General features: G+C 36.2%; 1 protein-coding gene across 2 annotated transcripts; it reads right to left on the reverse strand.

The window, feature by feature from the left end:
- Positions 1-1570: 1570 nt before the first annotated feature.
- HMGCR (3-hydroxy-3-methylglutaryl-CoA reductase) lies at positions 1571-16175 on the reverse strand. Of its 2 annotated transcripts, XM_009884255.1 has the most exons (19): positions 15986-16175; positions 15471-15582; positions 14848-14935; positions 14670-14754; positions 13459-13564; positions 12098-12204; positions 11561-11677; positions 10444-10595; positions 9336-9580; positions 9024-9196; positions 8379-8573; positions 7625-7783; positions 7328-7485; positions 6163-6268; positions 5045-5215; positions 2858-2998; positions 2591-2749; positions 2133-2287; positions 1571-1981 (listed from the first exon to the last, which is right to left on the reverse strand). In XM_009884255.1, exons 1-19 carry the CDS (start codon positions 16148-16150, stop codon positions 1927-1929), a joined length of 2649 nt encoding a protein of 882 aa, XP_009882557.1. In that variant the 5' UTR covers positions 16151-16175; the 3' UTR covers positions 1571-1926. The 2 variants fall into 2 exon arrangements, with proteins under 2 accessions (XP_009882557.1, XP_009882558.1); XM_009884256.1 differs by lacking the exon at positions 7625-7783 and having other exon boundaries at positions 1737-1981.
- Between the last annotated feature and the right edge of the window lie 213 nt (positions 16176-16388).

Raw genomic sequence — 16388 nt, forward strand, 5'->3', positions numbered from 1 at the left:
AATATCACAATTAAGCCAATATGTTTTCCATTGTTTTACTGAAACTTAAAAAGTAGTTCTGTACCAAAATGTACACAATTTAGTATTCATACAAAATGTTAATTCTGCAAGACAGAATGTCAGTTAAATCCACCAAAATGAACACTGAACCACCATTTATTGCCAGAACAGTGTTACTTTAAGATCACTGAATGAACATAGAAACAAAGTAGTTCCACCTTTCCTTAAATAAAATGGTAGCTATTAGCAACAATACTGCAGGAAGATAAACATTCATGATATTTACATGCTATCATAACATATCTAGCATGTAGTATGTCTTCATGCTTGCACATTAGCTTTATGAGCTCATTACAATATTAATGTGTGATGCGCTACAAAACAACCCATCATGATTTATTTCAAATTTGAACATTAGAAGAGCACCTCTGCTAGTCACCCCTCTAGGAATGCTGCTGCATTCCTGTAAGAAACCCAGTCCAATCCACTGACTCCCCCTCCCAAAAAATAAAACCCAAACAAAAAAAAAACCCAAACCAACCAAAAAAAAAAAAACCCAACATCAAGCATATTAACAATTTTCCTCCTGTGATTAACCAGGCAGGGCAATGCATTGAGCAACATTGCCAAAGGTGAATCAAACCAGAATTCACCTGGGTTTTCTATATTACATTAAGAACACCTGAGACTGCTTCACTGGTCCAAGTACAGTATTTTAATACAAAAACTGCTTCTTGCAATAACATGTCATTTCACTGAATCCCCTTAAGTAGTACTTTTCATTGAAAAAAGGATAAGATTTCTTCTTAAAATAAATACTCCCCCCTCAAAAAGAAAGTTTAAATGGAATTAAAACATAAAAAACCCTAGTGTTAAAGAACAGTGTGATTTTCTGGCTTCATTTTATCTCAGCTTAGGCAGTGGATACACACCTATTCCTGGGGAGTAAGTGTCAAACACTTTAAAAAAATAAAATAATAATTAGGAATATAAAAAACACACTGTACCTTAAAAGACATCTTTTAAAAGAAGTGTAAACATCTGTTCTTGACTCCTGTTGTTTGAATGCACTTCCATCAAAAGAAGTTTGAGAACCTACATTTGCTTAAATTACTACCTGTCTGACATTAACTAGTTTTGGAGTTACCAGCTTCAAAATCTATTTTTTTTGCCTCAACAAAATAACAAAACAGTTGAAGACACTGTTTTCCCCACTTCAGTAGGGGTTATATTTAACAGTTCAGAATTTTACAGGTCACAAGTTTTCTGTAAAGGAATAACCTAAATTGTGGAGTTAGAACATTGATTGCTGCTTAGGTGGAGCAGCAGCAAATTAAGTACTATACAGTAGACAGGTTTCTACAAAAATAGTATGATTCAATAAAACTGTCTTATAGCCTAAGACTTAAGTTTTACACATGAACAGAATTAAAACTGGGAGTTCATGGCAAGTGATTAGGCTTGCCATCACTTTAAAAAAACATGCTTGTCTAACCAGAAAATAAACATGGCAAGGACCAGTGCATTCAAGCAAAGATTAAACCAACTTCTTTTTTTTTTTCTCCTTCTTAAATGTACAAGTACATTATTACATCACTTTTCAGCTTGGTAGTTACCAGGAGCTTACTAGTCAAAATAATCTCAACCTGTAAAAACATAAGATTGACCCTTTAGAAAGTTATGTGTAAGAGTAAGAATTCCAAAGCCACGTTCAAGACATCTGACAGGACTTCTTCTCTAACCGCTGAAGAAGGTCAAAGGCATAAGTAGTCTCACACAAGTCCATTGATCTCTGTTTATCTTACACGAACATCGTTGATTTGAAGGTGATTTTCGTTCTAAACTTCACAGATATTTTTTTCCCCCCCACCCTGTGCACCTGGTCAGTTGCTAGAACAATTCTTCATTTCAAAGCTGTTTTAGTATTCAAGCAGCCTTCTTAGTGCAGGTTCCTTGAAGATCTTGTAGATTTATTTTTGACCTAATAAAAACATTAAGATAACAACGTTAGATAGTTAAAATGTTACACTGCTATTATATGTTGCAATTAGTCATGCAATTATTATTGAATCTCATGTACTTGGAAGAAAGGCAAAACAGCACAGAAAGACAAGAATTTTTCCATTTCTTACCTGTTGTGGATCATGTGGCTTTTGACTAGATGCCCAGCTGCAAGAGCTGCCATTAGTGATAATTCCCCTGCCATCACTGTAGCACAAACAATTTTAGCAAGCTGACGGGCATTTTCACCAGGGTTGTCTTGACTTGCACCTTGAACCCCTAACATCTAGACAGAAAAACATGCAATATTGTGCTATGAAATCTAAGTAAATTTATGCTAAATTTAGTATTAAAAGTAAGTCTTTATAAATTATATCCAGTCAACTAGCTGTAAGTCTCCTTAATATTAAACATCTTAAGCTTTAGAAACTAGATACATGAAAACAATTCATAGATAATTCTTAAAATTTTCAGGTCAAATCCACCAAGTCTCAAGAGATGTCATTCCCACATTCCGACACACTATACACAACATGAAAGCAAGCTTTGATTTAAGCAGCTAAGTTGCTTTAAACTTTCTGATTTATACCTGCAAACAGGCCTGCTGTGGTAGCAGGTTGGTGCCTCCGCCAACAGTTCCTATTTCTATAGAAGGCATTGTGCAGCTGATGTACAGGTCTTCGTTGGTAGAACCAGTTCGCTCCATCAAAGTGATGCAATTAGAACTGCCCACGTTCTGCGCAGCATCCTTTAGATCAGGAAGGAGAAACCAAACAAAAACAAAATACTCAGCTAAGTGTTTGGTTAAGAATTACTGAACTAAAGAAAAACCTGAATTGGTGTAAAACAAACCTACCTGACCACAGGCAATATAGATAGCTGTCACAATGTTGGCTGCATGTGCATTGTAGCCACCTATGCTACCAGCCATCGCAGAACCCACCAAATTTTTGTTTATGTTGACTTCAACTATATCTTCTGTAGTTGTCTTCAGTACCTAGACAAATTGATACACTTTTACTGCACCATTCCTTAGGCAGGAATAGAAATACTCTATTTATGGTTAGTAAGCCTTCACCCCCTGTTTGCTTCCATATAGAATTTTACTCAATCATTGTCCTAGATACCTACTTCTATTTTTGTCCAAAAGAAGCCCTTTCAAATGCAGGCTGCATTGTCCAAGTAACAACAGAAATGTCAATACAAAAGGTTTGGACTTGCACAGGCCTTTAAGAAAAGGTCACCAGCTACCTTCTCCATTGTCATTTATCTTCAGAATGAAACAAACAAAATCAACTTAGCAGACATATCCCATTAATTCACCTTGACATGATAGCAACTTTCCTCCCAAGTTGCTCCAGACACTAAACCCTCCCCGTTTTTGCTCTGCATAAAAATATGGAGCTACACAGAGGAGTTCAAGCACAAACCATTGTGCTACATTGGTAAATAAACACTGTGCACAGTAATACCAAATTAAGTGGCACATTTAAACTATACTGACTATTTCAAAACCTTCAGATAAGAAATTTACACTGAATTCAGTACCAAAATGATCAAAAAGAACAAAAAGAGATAGTGCTGTGAGCATAATTTAAGACATTCCAGTGTAGAAGGAGTAGCAACTGATGACAGAGATCTGCACAAAGCCTACAACACTGACAAAAATTTTAAACTTTACATATTGAGAGTTCAATATAAGCAAATGTAGTGATGTACATGGTTCAGGAAAACCAGCCCAAATTTACCTAAAAACTATACATGCCCATTACCAAAGGACTGGCTCCCCATTACAATGAAACCTTGGGGTTATAATAGATACTGCCACTGAATCAGCTGTAAAAACACAAACAATCTGAAAATTAGAAAACTACTAGGAAGCAAATCCAAAAGACCTAAATTTTGTCAATGTATAAATCCAGCCTGCACACACACTTTGACTACTGTGTCCAACTCTGTACCCAGAGTTTTAGAACTGAAAAAGATCTCAAGATAAGGATGTTCAAGGACATGCTAAAATAGTCTTTTTACTCATTCCTCATAGAGAAACTATTACTTTTCAGTCTGAAAATGAAAACAACTGGGAAGGTGGAAGGGCTGTGTTAGAGCTATAAAATCTTGAGATCAAGAGTGAAGATAAAAGTTTTAAGTATCTCTTCCAGTACAAAACTAGGGCATCATCAAATGGAATCAAAACCAAGAAGGAGGCAGTTCTTACAAAAGGCGTAGCTCCGTTGTGGAATTCTGCCTGGAATACTAGTGCTAAAAGTTTACATAGTTTCATAAAAGAGACTGGACAAATTACTGGGGGAAAACAAACAAACAAACCAACCCATCCAATACAGAAGCACCAATTCAGAAAACCTAGCACAAGTTGATGGAAGACTATGCTGAGTATGGTGTAGTAAACTCCCTGTGTATTGTCTCTCATGGCCAGTGCTGGTGACCAGGTAACAGGCAATGTATTTGGTCTGACACACACAGCCAGTCTTGTGGGCTCAGATGGAAAAGAATCTAAGATAGCTCTTATGATGCAGGATAAGTTTGCCAGGACTGGCACTGGTTATAAAGGTTACCTTTCATCATGCAAGATGCTAACGCAGCTTTGGAATTAAGTGAGGCACCTGATTATCTGTTTTCATTGTCGTAGGAAGCATATAAACTTTGAAGAGAATGCCAGGTTTGTGTGAGAGACAACAGATGAGTGAAATTATCAAAATGACCAAGTTTAATGCCAGACAAAATGCCATGTGTAAAAATCTGTCAAACTGTGGCATAATTTTTCAAAGGTAGGAGGTGACAATCCTTCAACTAGATATGCATCATTACATATATGTACATTGTGTCAGGAGAGATAATGAAAGGAAAAAAAAATACCTGCTGTGTCAGGAAAAATGGCTTATCCTACCAGCAGTATTGGAAAATATATGTAGGAGTTATCTTTACCAGAAAAACAACTTACACTTAGTATTCGTGATGTAAGACAGATGTCAGTTTTGTAAGATGTATGCATTTTTATAAACAAGTAAAATGGAGCACTTACTTCTTTAACAACCTTGGCTGGAATGACTGCTTCGCAGACAACAGACTTCCCTCTTCCTTCTATCCAGTTTATAGCAGCAGGTTTTTTGTCTGTACAATAGTTACCACTAATAGCTATAACCTGGAGATCAGGAAACTCTTCATTCAACCTTGCCAGTGCTTTTTCAGTACCCTGTTAGAACAGAAACAGATAAAAGGCTAGTATATTATTATGGTTGCGTAACAAGCTACTCAAGGACAGTGGAACAGCAAGATTAGATTAAGTCTAGTCAGATTATCAGTTACAGCTGAAGAAAAGAACATAATTTCAGGAAGGAACCTGAAACAGGAAAAAGCCCAATTATCACTGTCTTCCCACTTCGGGAATTATATAGAGAACAATTGGTTCTTCCCAGTACACATGAATTATCTGGATACACTCTAGGTGAATGGGCATATGCTTACCATACTGAAGATACAACACAAACCAAGTCAAACACTACAGGCATGAAACTCATTTATTTTGGATGTAGTGGAAAGAGTTTCTCTACACTAGGGTGTCAGACAAAAGGTCTGCTATATTTAGTACCCGTCTATGACCAGACCCATTTAGGTAATGGTTCTGATAGACATAAATTTTATACAGAACAGGCAATCAGTATTAATCTCAAACAGCACAAGGCATCCCCCCAGTCTGTCGGTCATGTCTCAGGTTCTTCCACATGTTTGCATTAAAAAAGATACAAACAAAACTAGAGAACACCCTTCCGCTGTCATTCACCAGATTCCTAATCCTTTATTTACAAAGAAGTGACAAACACAGTAACAGATTAATTACTGCTGGATAAAAATCTTTGGCCTGAAGCAACAGAGCAACAAGCTTAACTTCCATATTATCAAGAATACCTTCTTCAAATAAAAAAAAAAAACAACAAAGTTTCTTTTCTCTTTCATTGTTCTCATCCTATTCTTGTTTACACTTGACAAGGTAAAACACTTATTTTACAGCACTGCAAACAGCACTGTGTCTTATCTTTTTGCCTTCACATGCCAGAGATTCACAGATTGGTAGACTATAATTTATTTATTTTTAAAAGAAATACACATTTATTAAGGAGACTTAAGGCGACTGGTCCTTACTTTTGAAATCATATTCATTCCCATTGCATCCCCTGTTCCAGACTGAAAACGGATATAAAGGTTACGACCAGCCAAACAGATGAGAAGTTTTTGTAGGCGGGCAAACCTGCAAGAAAATTTAACTATTACTTACAAGCCTGAAGTGAAAAGTTTAAATTAGTTTTAAGTGGAAAAAGGACAGTAAGTCATTGCAGATAGTGCTGTTAGCTACACTGTGTTCCTCCTCCCTCAGCGCAAGGAAAAACCTTCAGCTGCCATGCACATAGTTCTCAAATACTTAAAAAGGCAGTGAACACTTTTATAGTCAACATTTAAAATGTTTTTTTATCCCTGGAATTCATGAAATAAAATATCCTGAAGTGCTAACATAAATTCCTTAAAACATGTGATTACCAGGTATAAACCAATAATGAAGCCATTGGAAATTCATATGTCAGTTTTACAGCAAGGCAAAACCCATGCTATCTTCAACAACAGTGGAACCTCCACAAGTCAAACAAAAACCAGGAAATACTGCATTTAAACAGCGGCATGAGTTGATTCTGGCTGAAATGCCCATATGTTGTTGGCTGACATTTATAAGATTGGTAGGAAACAAAATTGATCCGGAAATATCCCTCTGAATCTTCCTAAAGAAAGCAGATAATCGTAAGTCTTACAAAATACTCTGGGGCTTGAAATAAGACTTACTCTTAATACTGTTCAACATTTTTTAGCATTTCAGTTCTAGCATTAGTTTATTGTGGGTTCTCTGGAACCTCACAAATTAATTATTAACAACACTAATATAATCTCAAAGGCTAGATTCCAGACTTTGAATTACTTTTTGCATAGTAACTACTAAAAATCCAAATAACCTTTTATGTTTCTTTTTAAATGTTTAGACAAAATAAATAATGTATTAAGTATTATGCAATGCAAATGTATTTGTTGTTAAGATACAGTTATTTACTACTTCTCATTGGAAAATGTTTATTACTAGCCTTGGTACATAGCCAGAGTGACTTTTGTTCTCTTATATTCACACTACATGGGATAGCCAAAATGAATATGTAATTTCCTGTATTGCAGTATGCCAAAAAAACCCCAAACAAACCAACTAGGAGCTTTCTACCATCCAGAGTCTTATATCATGAAATAAGACTGGAATAGCCATTGTACTAACCTACTTGTGCTGTCAAAAGCTTCCTTCATTATTTTAAAGCCTTCAGGACTTTCAAGCCAAACTTTCACTTCTGCAGCCTGGCAAGCAGTGGGCAGCCTTACAACAGGTCCTCGAGTCATCCCATCTGCCAGAATGCGGCTCCTTGCTCCTCCACCAAGCTGAAAATCAAAGCAGAAGGGAAAAAAGTAAGATCGTGGAAAGTGAATTTTCGTTTTTAGGAAGTCAAAAACATGCCTTATAACCCCAAATATGTTTTATAATACAGAAAGTTTATCAAGCTGGTCAAACAATACTTACACATATTGCTCTACATCCTCTGTTTGTACTTGCTACAAGACATCCTTCTGTTGTTGCCATTGGCACCTGAAACTCTTTGTTATCCAAAAATAGTGGCCCTGCTACGCCTACAGGAATAGGCATATATCCAATCACGTTTTCACAGCAAGCTCCCATAACCTTACAAAAATAATACAAAAGGTATCATTACAGTTACACTACAGTGGTATGGTACAGCACGCTACATACTACATCTGTGACTACAAGGTATCTTAGCAAAAACCCCACAAACCTCCCATAAAGCAACCAATTCCCACCTCAGACAGTTAACAGCTACAGCTATCAACAGCTAATATGGTTCAAGTCTAGTATTTGGCAGATGTATTGAATACTATTAAGTCTTAAACACTATTAAAAAAACCTAATACTGTTAAATGAATTTTAAATAAACTTCCATTTTAACTTGAACTCAAGGTAATATTATCATTCAGCTGAACTGAATGGTAATAATCATTCAGTATTAGTAGAATTCTGCATTTCTGAGATAAAGCAGCTGCGTGCTTTGGTAGGAAATATTTTTTGGGTAAGCTACAAAATTTACCCACCTCGTACATTTAAAAACATCAAGAACAATAAAAGCTAGTGCCTTATGTTTGCCTTTTTTTCCTCTACATCACTTTTGACCAAGCTTATTGTTAATTCATATATATCACTTTGAGCATGTATTTGGAAAGCGGTTTTTACAGTGAGTTTTGTTCATCTGCCTTTTACTTACCAAAGAATAATTATAATTTCTATAAGGAAGATACTGCAAGGATGAAGGTTCAGGGAGTTTCTTAGATAACATCTGTCTGCGAATGGACACACCTCGCTCCTGAGTTTCCATCAGGGTTTCCAGTTTGTATGCAGGAATATGCTTAGCATTAACTAGGCTTATAACCTCAGCATCAGTAAGGAATCTTGCTCCTTTCTGGAAATGTAAAGGGTCAGGAGAGAAAGTATAGATTCTGTTCGTGAAAATCCTTTTAAATGTTTCCAAATGACAAAGGGTAACAACTTTATCAGAGTATATCTAAACAAACCAACTGCCAATGTCAGGTTTTATAGTAGGCCAGGATATGATCAAAAACTTTTTACTGAGACACCCACTGATACACATACGTGATGAAGCTTCAGGTATGTCATGAATGAAGCTGCTTCCCCCTCCCTCCCCACCCTGACTGGAAGAGAAGCAACTTATGAAAGGGCTTTGTTCTAGTCATGACCCCCCCAACCAAGTTATTAAAGCCACATAATTTTCTGAAGAATGGCATTACAATCAATAGGATCATTTAAAAGCCAGAAAACGAACTGTAAGACTTCTTAAATCTGATGTTGCAGTAGAGGCTAAAGAAAAAAAAAAGTAGTTATTTTTCCATACCTCTGCATTTCCAAGTATACGAACACACTCCTCAATAGAACGTGGTTCTTTGGGTAACTCAATTTCTTCCTCTTTTCCATTAGGAAATGAAGAAGTTTCCACAGAGTTACAATTGCCAACTACAAATGTAGCCTTGCTTGATGACTCTGCTAATACGGGTTTTATGACTTCAGCTGCATAAAGACAATTAAAATTAACTTTGGTTTACAAAATTTTTAAGTTTTTATTCCAAATACAGCACACTAACATAGATGTCACAATTTGTTCCCAATATTCAGGAATAGCTTCAGAATTTAAAATGTGAAAAATTACCATTTCCATCTTTGGGAACTAAAGCTTCTTCTGCTGTGTTAGATTTCTGATTATTTTTCAGAAGCCCAGATTGCTTCCGGCAACAATTCTCAGGGACCTTTTTCTGGACCATCACTGGAGATGTTATGGGATTCTTCAGTGAGAGTGTGGATTCAGTCTCTGCTTGCTCAAAGAAAATATATTTGACAGCAAGGAGAAGGGCTAATCCAAGAGTGATTACTTGTTCAATATCCATACTGGCCATTCTAAAACAGAAAAATCAAAAAGTAAATACATGGTATATAAAATTTGTTGTTTATAACAGCATTCTGACATCCCTTTGCTTTAGAAAGGATAATAGTTTCATCATAATTTATACAGTTACAGAAATTCCAGTCAAAAGGCATTTCCTAGCAGGATATTCATGTTCTAGCTATTCTATGCTAGATTAGGGCAGATAAATCATTCTTCATATTACTAACAACATAAGAATTTTCGGACGTCATTAAATATTTACTAAATCTTAGCTAAAAAGCAGTCCCAGTAAGAGAAATGACCGTAAAATATTCACTAATAGCTACATCAAACTGATTTAACACCCATCTCCCAACTATAGTTTCAATTATCACCCTCTACCAAAATGACTACTATGATGCAAGCTGAACTGCCAAGAGGGGGAGGAAGAACCCCTAAAACAGACAGTTCTGAGTTTTCAGAAGTAACATGGAACCACAGGTGCTGCTAACTTCAGATGAGCTGAAGGAAAAGAAATAGTGACATGGCTTTTGCACTTGTGTGTGAATGGTGAGAAGCTCTAAATAAATAATTACTCTAGTGCAGTCACAAAATTTATTTTCCAGTGTGCTCCGAAAGGTGTCCTTGCTAGTAGAAAAAGGCAGTGTTTTGATGCATACAGGACAGCTAGCTCCTGATCATGGTGTTGATTACTTTGAGGAGATTGGACAAACACCATAGTATTGAAGTATTTTTCATGAAATGTCATCTCTGGTTCCAAGAAATCCTACAGTGGTCAGATCTGCAAGTTTACAAGCGTTGTACCCTAGGACCATACCACTGGAGAATACACTCTAACCAAGGAAACACACTTCTCTTCTGTAAAGTCACCTACCGAGAAAGGTAGAACTGCCATAATGAAACGTTAGGTTCAATTCTCTTCGGTGCATTCTCATCCAATCCCACTGAATTTTCTACAGTACTGTTTTGAGCAGCTGGTTCCGCTATCCAACGACTGTGGGCGTGAACAAGAACCAAACCCAGCGACTGTATTAAAAACACAAAACAAGTATTAATTTTTCAACTGCAACTACATATCTAACCTACTAAGATTAAACATTTTTTTGTTTGGGTTTTTTTTTTTTTTTCCCCCAAGCCTCAGAAGCCTAAAGCTAAAGGCTGATTTTCCACATATCTCATAAGCACCCTTTCTGGCCTATTTTAACAGTCATAGCTTGGGACCTGTCCCAACACACCCTCTTGCTCGAGCAATAAGCAAAGCAAGCTGTGGGTGCCATAGGGGTAAGAGGGAGGGAATTGGTACATGTGAAAAAGCCCCGAGTGTTTGGCACACAAATGGCATATGCAGGAAAACTTCAAGTGTAGATACAAGGAACGTTATTAGATGTTACTATGGTAAGCTACACTAACGGGGTGCAGAATACAAGTCTATAGAAAACCCAACCGTACGCTGGGCTGCATCAAAAGAAGCATGGCAAGCAAGTCGAGGGAGGTGATTCTGCCCCTCTACTCCGCTCTGGTGAGACCCCACCTGGAGTACTGCGTCCAGCTCTGGAGCCCTCAGCACAGGAAGGATATGGACCTGTTGGAGCAAGTCCAGAGGAGGGCCACCAAGATGGTCAGAAGCACTCCTCAGAGGAGCACCTCTCCTATGAGGACAGTCTTAGAAAGTCAGGGTTGTTGAGCCTGGAGAAGAGAAGGCTCCAGGGACACCTTAGAGCAGCCGTCCAGTACCTAAAAGGGCCCTACAAGAAGGATGGGGAGGGACTCTTTATCAGGGAGTGTAGTGATAGGACAAAGGGTGAGGACAGGGCTCTGAGCAACTTCATCTAGTGGAAAATGTCCCTGCTCACTGCAGGGGGGTTGGAGAAGATGGCCTTTAAAGGTCTCTTCCAACCCAAACCATTCTATGATTCTAAAACAAAAGCTTGATTTGTTACACCAGGACACCTTACTGATTGCATAACTACAGGTGAAAAAGAGCCACAAACCATAATCATTTTGACCCTCTGTGTTACAGGATTTGGTTTATTTTCTTCTTCTTCCAGAACGCGAGCAAAATGGCTAAGCTGCCATATAGGGCGCCCTTCACGACTCTCTCGAGAAAGCTGCAAAAATAACATTTAAAAATAGGTTCTATTTAGTACACATTAGAAACAAGTGAGCTTCAACATTGTACTTTTATTTGATCATTAAGAAGTGACCAACAATGAGTTATCCTACAATCTACTGTTTAGCCTACAATAGACTTTAAACAGTGAAAAACATTGGACCCCCAATAATTTACAATGTAATTTGTTTACTCTGCTTTAGATCAGAACTCCTACTATGGCATGTGACTCATTTATGGTGTCATTAACAGCTACTGTTACCAGTTGAGCCACTGTAAACCTTTTTGCACAGTCCGTCTGCTCACTTTGAAAGGAAGACAAACATGCTGGCATATTAACTGCATGAAGAAATGTATAGCCTACAAGACGCACAGGGTCTGAATACTAAGTTCGATGTTGTCTTGAAGTTGGTCTTACCTCTAATACCAAGGACACACAAGCTGGAAAGAAGGTCATAAAGACAAAGTAGTTGGCAAGAACAGACATACAGCCAAAGCAGCACATAATTTCAAGTTGTCGTACACCTACATAAAAAAGAAGAAATTTTTTACATTTGAATATGCAATGGGTTTTCTATATATTTGAAGTGTTGCAGAAGTAAGAAGGAAACCATTAAACTGACACCACAGATTATAGAAGGAACTGTCTAGATTAATGAAAAAAAAAAAAAAAAGCATGTTAAGCCCTAGTCATTGTGTACTAGCTTATTCTAAGCACAGTATGTATTTATGGTATGGTATTTACAGAAAACTTTTGAAGTTTAATTCTAAATAAATACAAATAATTACAGTTCACCAAGATTTTAAAGCTTCACACTGAAAACTTGAAACTCCTCATGTATCTAAGCAAGTAACAATTAGCTGACATTATGTATTGAAATCCCTTCTGAAAGATGGCCAGTTAAGTGTTCAGGCAATAAGAAACAGTATATACCCCACCTACTCTTTCGCATCCTGGTATCCAGAAAAAGTCAATTAGCCACGTCACACATGCATTACAGAGCCCACTTAGTAAAGAAGAAAGAGCTACCAGCATAAATCATTAAAAAAAAAATTAACTATACGCTACACCAAAATGAGGTGTTTTTTCCTAGACATAAACAGGAAAACAGCTTATTAATACACATCCCCTTGAAAAGGTCAAAAACAATTTGAAAAGCAAGTGCTTTGAAAGATGCCTTTACGGTATGCATGATAGTTTAAAAAAAAAAAACCCACATATAAAAACAAACAGACAAAACCAAACATACAAACAAAACCCTACTTTAATCCTAACTATGGGACTTTGATTTATTTTACAAATAAATTAGTTCTTTACATGTGGAAATCCTTTGCTTATTACATTTAACTGTTCTCTTTTTAAGGAAAGACAACTGCTATTGCACACAGAACTGATGAAGATCAAAAGATGGGGTGGAGAAAAAACAGTAAAAGAGTGGTTATTTTCCTGTAGGAATTTTTAGAAATACACATTTTTTGTAAAAATATGAAATAGGTGTGCATGTAGTGCAAGTGTAACTCATTTTTAAGAATGCCCAAGAGAAAAATTTTTCGTAATATCTAATCTAAACCTCATCTGACATAACTTGAGCCCATTTCCTCTCATCCCAAGGAACTAGTAATATAGGCTAATTAGGAAGGTAAATAAATAGCTAAATAAATAAAGTCACTCCACTCCCATAGGTAACACCTATTATTTAAAATTCTCAATATCCCAACGTCTTTCCAATAGTCTTTTTTAACTGGAAAGATTTAAACCCTTTAGACTGTATCACTCACCTGACATAGTACCAACACCAATCACAAGACACTCCACAAGTGCATCCAGTGTGAAGGTAGGGCCTAAAATGGCCATTCCACGTGAAATATTTTCTCTTACTTCATCCTAAAAATGAAAATTTCTGTTCATTAACATACAGATAAAAATCAAATTAAGGTAGTAAACATAACGTGTTAGTACGTGATTAGTAAACTGCATAGTGTTATGGTAATAAGGCCTTATAAAACATACATTGAAAATTAACTATTATGAGAGAATACATTCTTCGATTGCTCTATTTCCCATAAGTTATTATACTTGCACAGTCTTTATTTACACAAGATTATTTAATTTTGATTACTGATGAGCCAAAGGTAGAGAAATTATTCTAAGCTGCTCCAACACTGAAGAACACAGACTTTAATGAAAGCACGTTCAGAAGAGGACTTCTGCACTTTAAGACATAAAATAGAAGCTGCTTATGTCATGGCACAAGTTCTTGCAGCCACATATCTGTACTCTAACTTTTATTACATTTTTAGTTTTATTAATTAACTGTCTAGATTCAGCAAACAAGATGTCCTCTCGATCCTTCCTGTTGAGCTGTGTTAATTGCATCAGAGCATGAATGTTTCTGTCTATATATATGCTATCTTTGTTCTGCTAAGATTTTGTCTAGAAAAATACATTTTCCCGTATCAGCATTATGACATTACATGTCTCTTTATATACTGTTCCTAAGCCCTAGACATTAACTTTTTTCTATCCATAGCTATTCTAGGGAAGACTTTGGTCTAGGAACTCTGGCCTCCTTAACAGAGCTGTAAGCATTGATGGTTTAGGGTTCTGATCTATAAAGTATTCATAGATACAATTAACTTAGCTCACATGATTATGGCACACTAATTTTACAGTTATTGTTCACTTGAACACTGATCTGGATTGAAGACAAGAGATTGAACACAGAATCTGGATAAAATCTGATCCTTTTTATACATCACCAGTCGGTATTCAACTATATGTCTCACCACCCGGATTATTCATAGAATCATAGAATGGTTTGGGTTGGAAAGGACTTAAAGATCATCTAGTTTGACAGTTCGACCACCATCCATGGGATAATATTAATCTTTGAACATTAAATTCAAAAGCTCCATTGAAAAAAAACCAACAACATTAAAAAAACAAACAACAAAGACCCCTGAACCAACCAACACCCAAAGCCCCTGACCTGTGAGTTGGAACTGAGCGCAAATTTGGCTAATGCACTTGCTCTTGACAGATCAATCAGAAGCAGGAAGAACGGTAAAGCTTCACTGAAAAAAGAGGTATATGTTAAAATTCAAGGTTTACTGTAAAGGAAAAAAAAAATTCAGGCAAGAAATCCAGAATAACAAGTCATTACTTACTTTAAACCTGTCAGTTCTTTATCCAAGAAGTGAATTACCACTGTACTAAAAACAAAACTTGAGAAGATTGTGAAGAGGCCAGCAATACCTTTAAAAAAATAAAAGAGAATTGGAAATTTTTGGTTTATATATATTGGGAGGGGAATAAAAAAGAAAAGCTATACCTTTAGGTCAGTCGTGAAGCAAACAAATGACAATTCTCATCTCAGAGTGCATTAACAGCAATTGAGACACAAACTTAGGTAGATGCTATTTTTATACAGATATTTAAATCTAAAATATGTACTTCATTCGAAGTAAGACTCTAAGAAATAAAAGCCATAAATCTACTCATTCATTAGCAGCAAAAACAAAAACTGGCTTAAACAGCTCTTTATTTTTACCTGTTTCACACAATAAACAATTACTTCAAGTATTATGTTTCCAATGTTTATATAATCCTATAAAATCTCTCTTTAAAAAAAAAAAAGCACTTTGAGCTATGCAGAACATCTATTCTGCTATCCAACAATAACCCTATTCTGTACCGAAGTATTAAAATTCTAATACTTACTACCTATTTATACGACAAAAAAATCCACAATGAAAATGCACACAGCAAATACAAAATCCAGATACCGTACCTAAAATGTATTTTGACCCAAGCTGCCTCAGGTTCTGAAACTGGAAGTATATATAAAGGATTGCTATACAGCGTGTGATTGTCAGGATGATGATGTCACTGCTAAGAACATCCTGTTTGAAATACAAAGAGATTTAGTTAGCTTTTACATTTAGTAACTTGTTAAGTTTCAATAACAAAAAAATCCATTGTGAAGTTGCACTAAAAATTAAGTTTCAGAAAAAAGTAAGTACCACTTCTAGTCTGTCTTAAAAATTAGAATACTGCAAACGATATTAATATAAAATCCTTGTTCAACAGATACCGTGCAACTGAAAGTTCGATTTAACGACAACCTTCTATAGCGCATCACTGCTTGCATACAACTTTAATTGCCTTCTTTCGCCATTGTGGATATTAAAGAAGTTTCCACATACCTACTTTACTCCTAATACATTACAACCTGATCTTATTCTACAGAAAACCCTGAATCTACTGATTAACACTAAGTATTATAACGTGAATTTAAATCCTTACTTCTTCAAGTTTGGGGCACTCATAATTCCAGCCACAGATCTTATCGTTCCCAGTGAACATCTTCATGGACATCATACAGATGGTGAGAGTCACTGTTCCCACAATGACTTCCCATGGATGAGAGGCTACAAAAAGGCCATGCATTCGAAAAAGTCTGGACAACATTTTCAAGACTGTTTTTCTATCCTTAGTGAACCTGCAACAAAAGAGTATTTCATATAAGCAAGTACGAGATTCAGGAAAAAGACAAATCTCTATAAATTTCTGCAAGTCATCCCTCAGAAAAAAAAAAAAAAACCAAACCATTTAAGTAACAGAGGAGTATGGAAACTTACCATCACCTTTCAACCTTCCATGTAAAAACATATCTATTGCTAATCTTCTGAAATATAATACAATCTCC

Source organism: Charadrius vociferus, unplaced genomic scaffold (assembly GCF_000708025.1).
Source record: "Charadrius vociferus isolate BGI_N301 unplaced genomic scaffold, ASM70802v2 scaffold183, whole genome shotgun sequence".
Lineage (NCBI taxonomy): Eukaryota > Metazoa > Chordata > Aves > Charadriiformes > Charadriidae > Charadrius > Charadrius vociferus.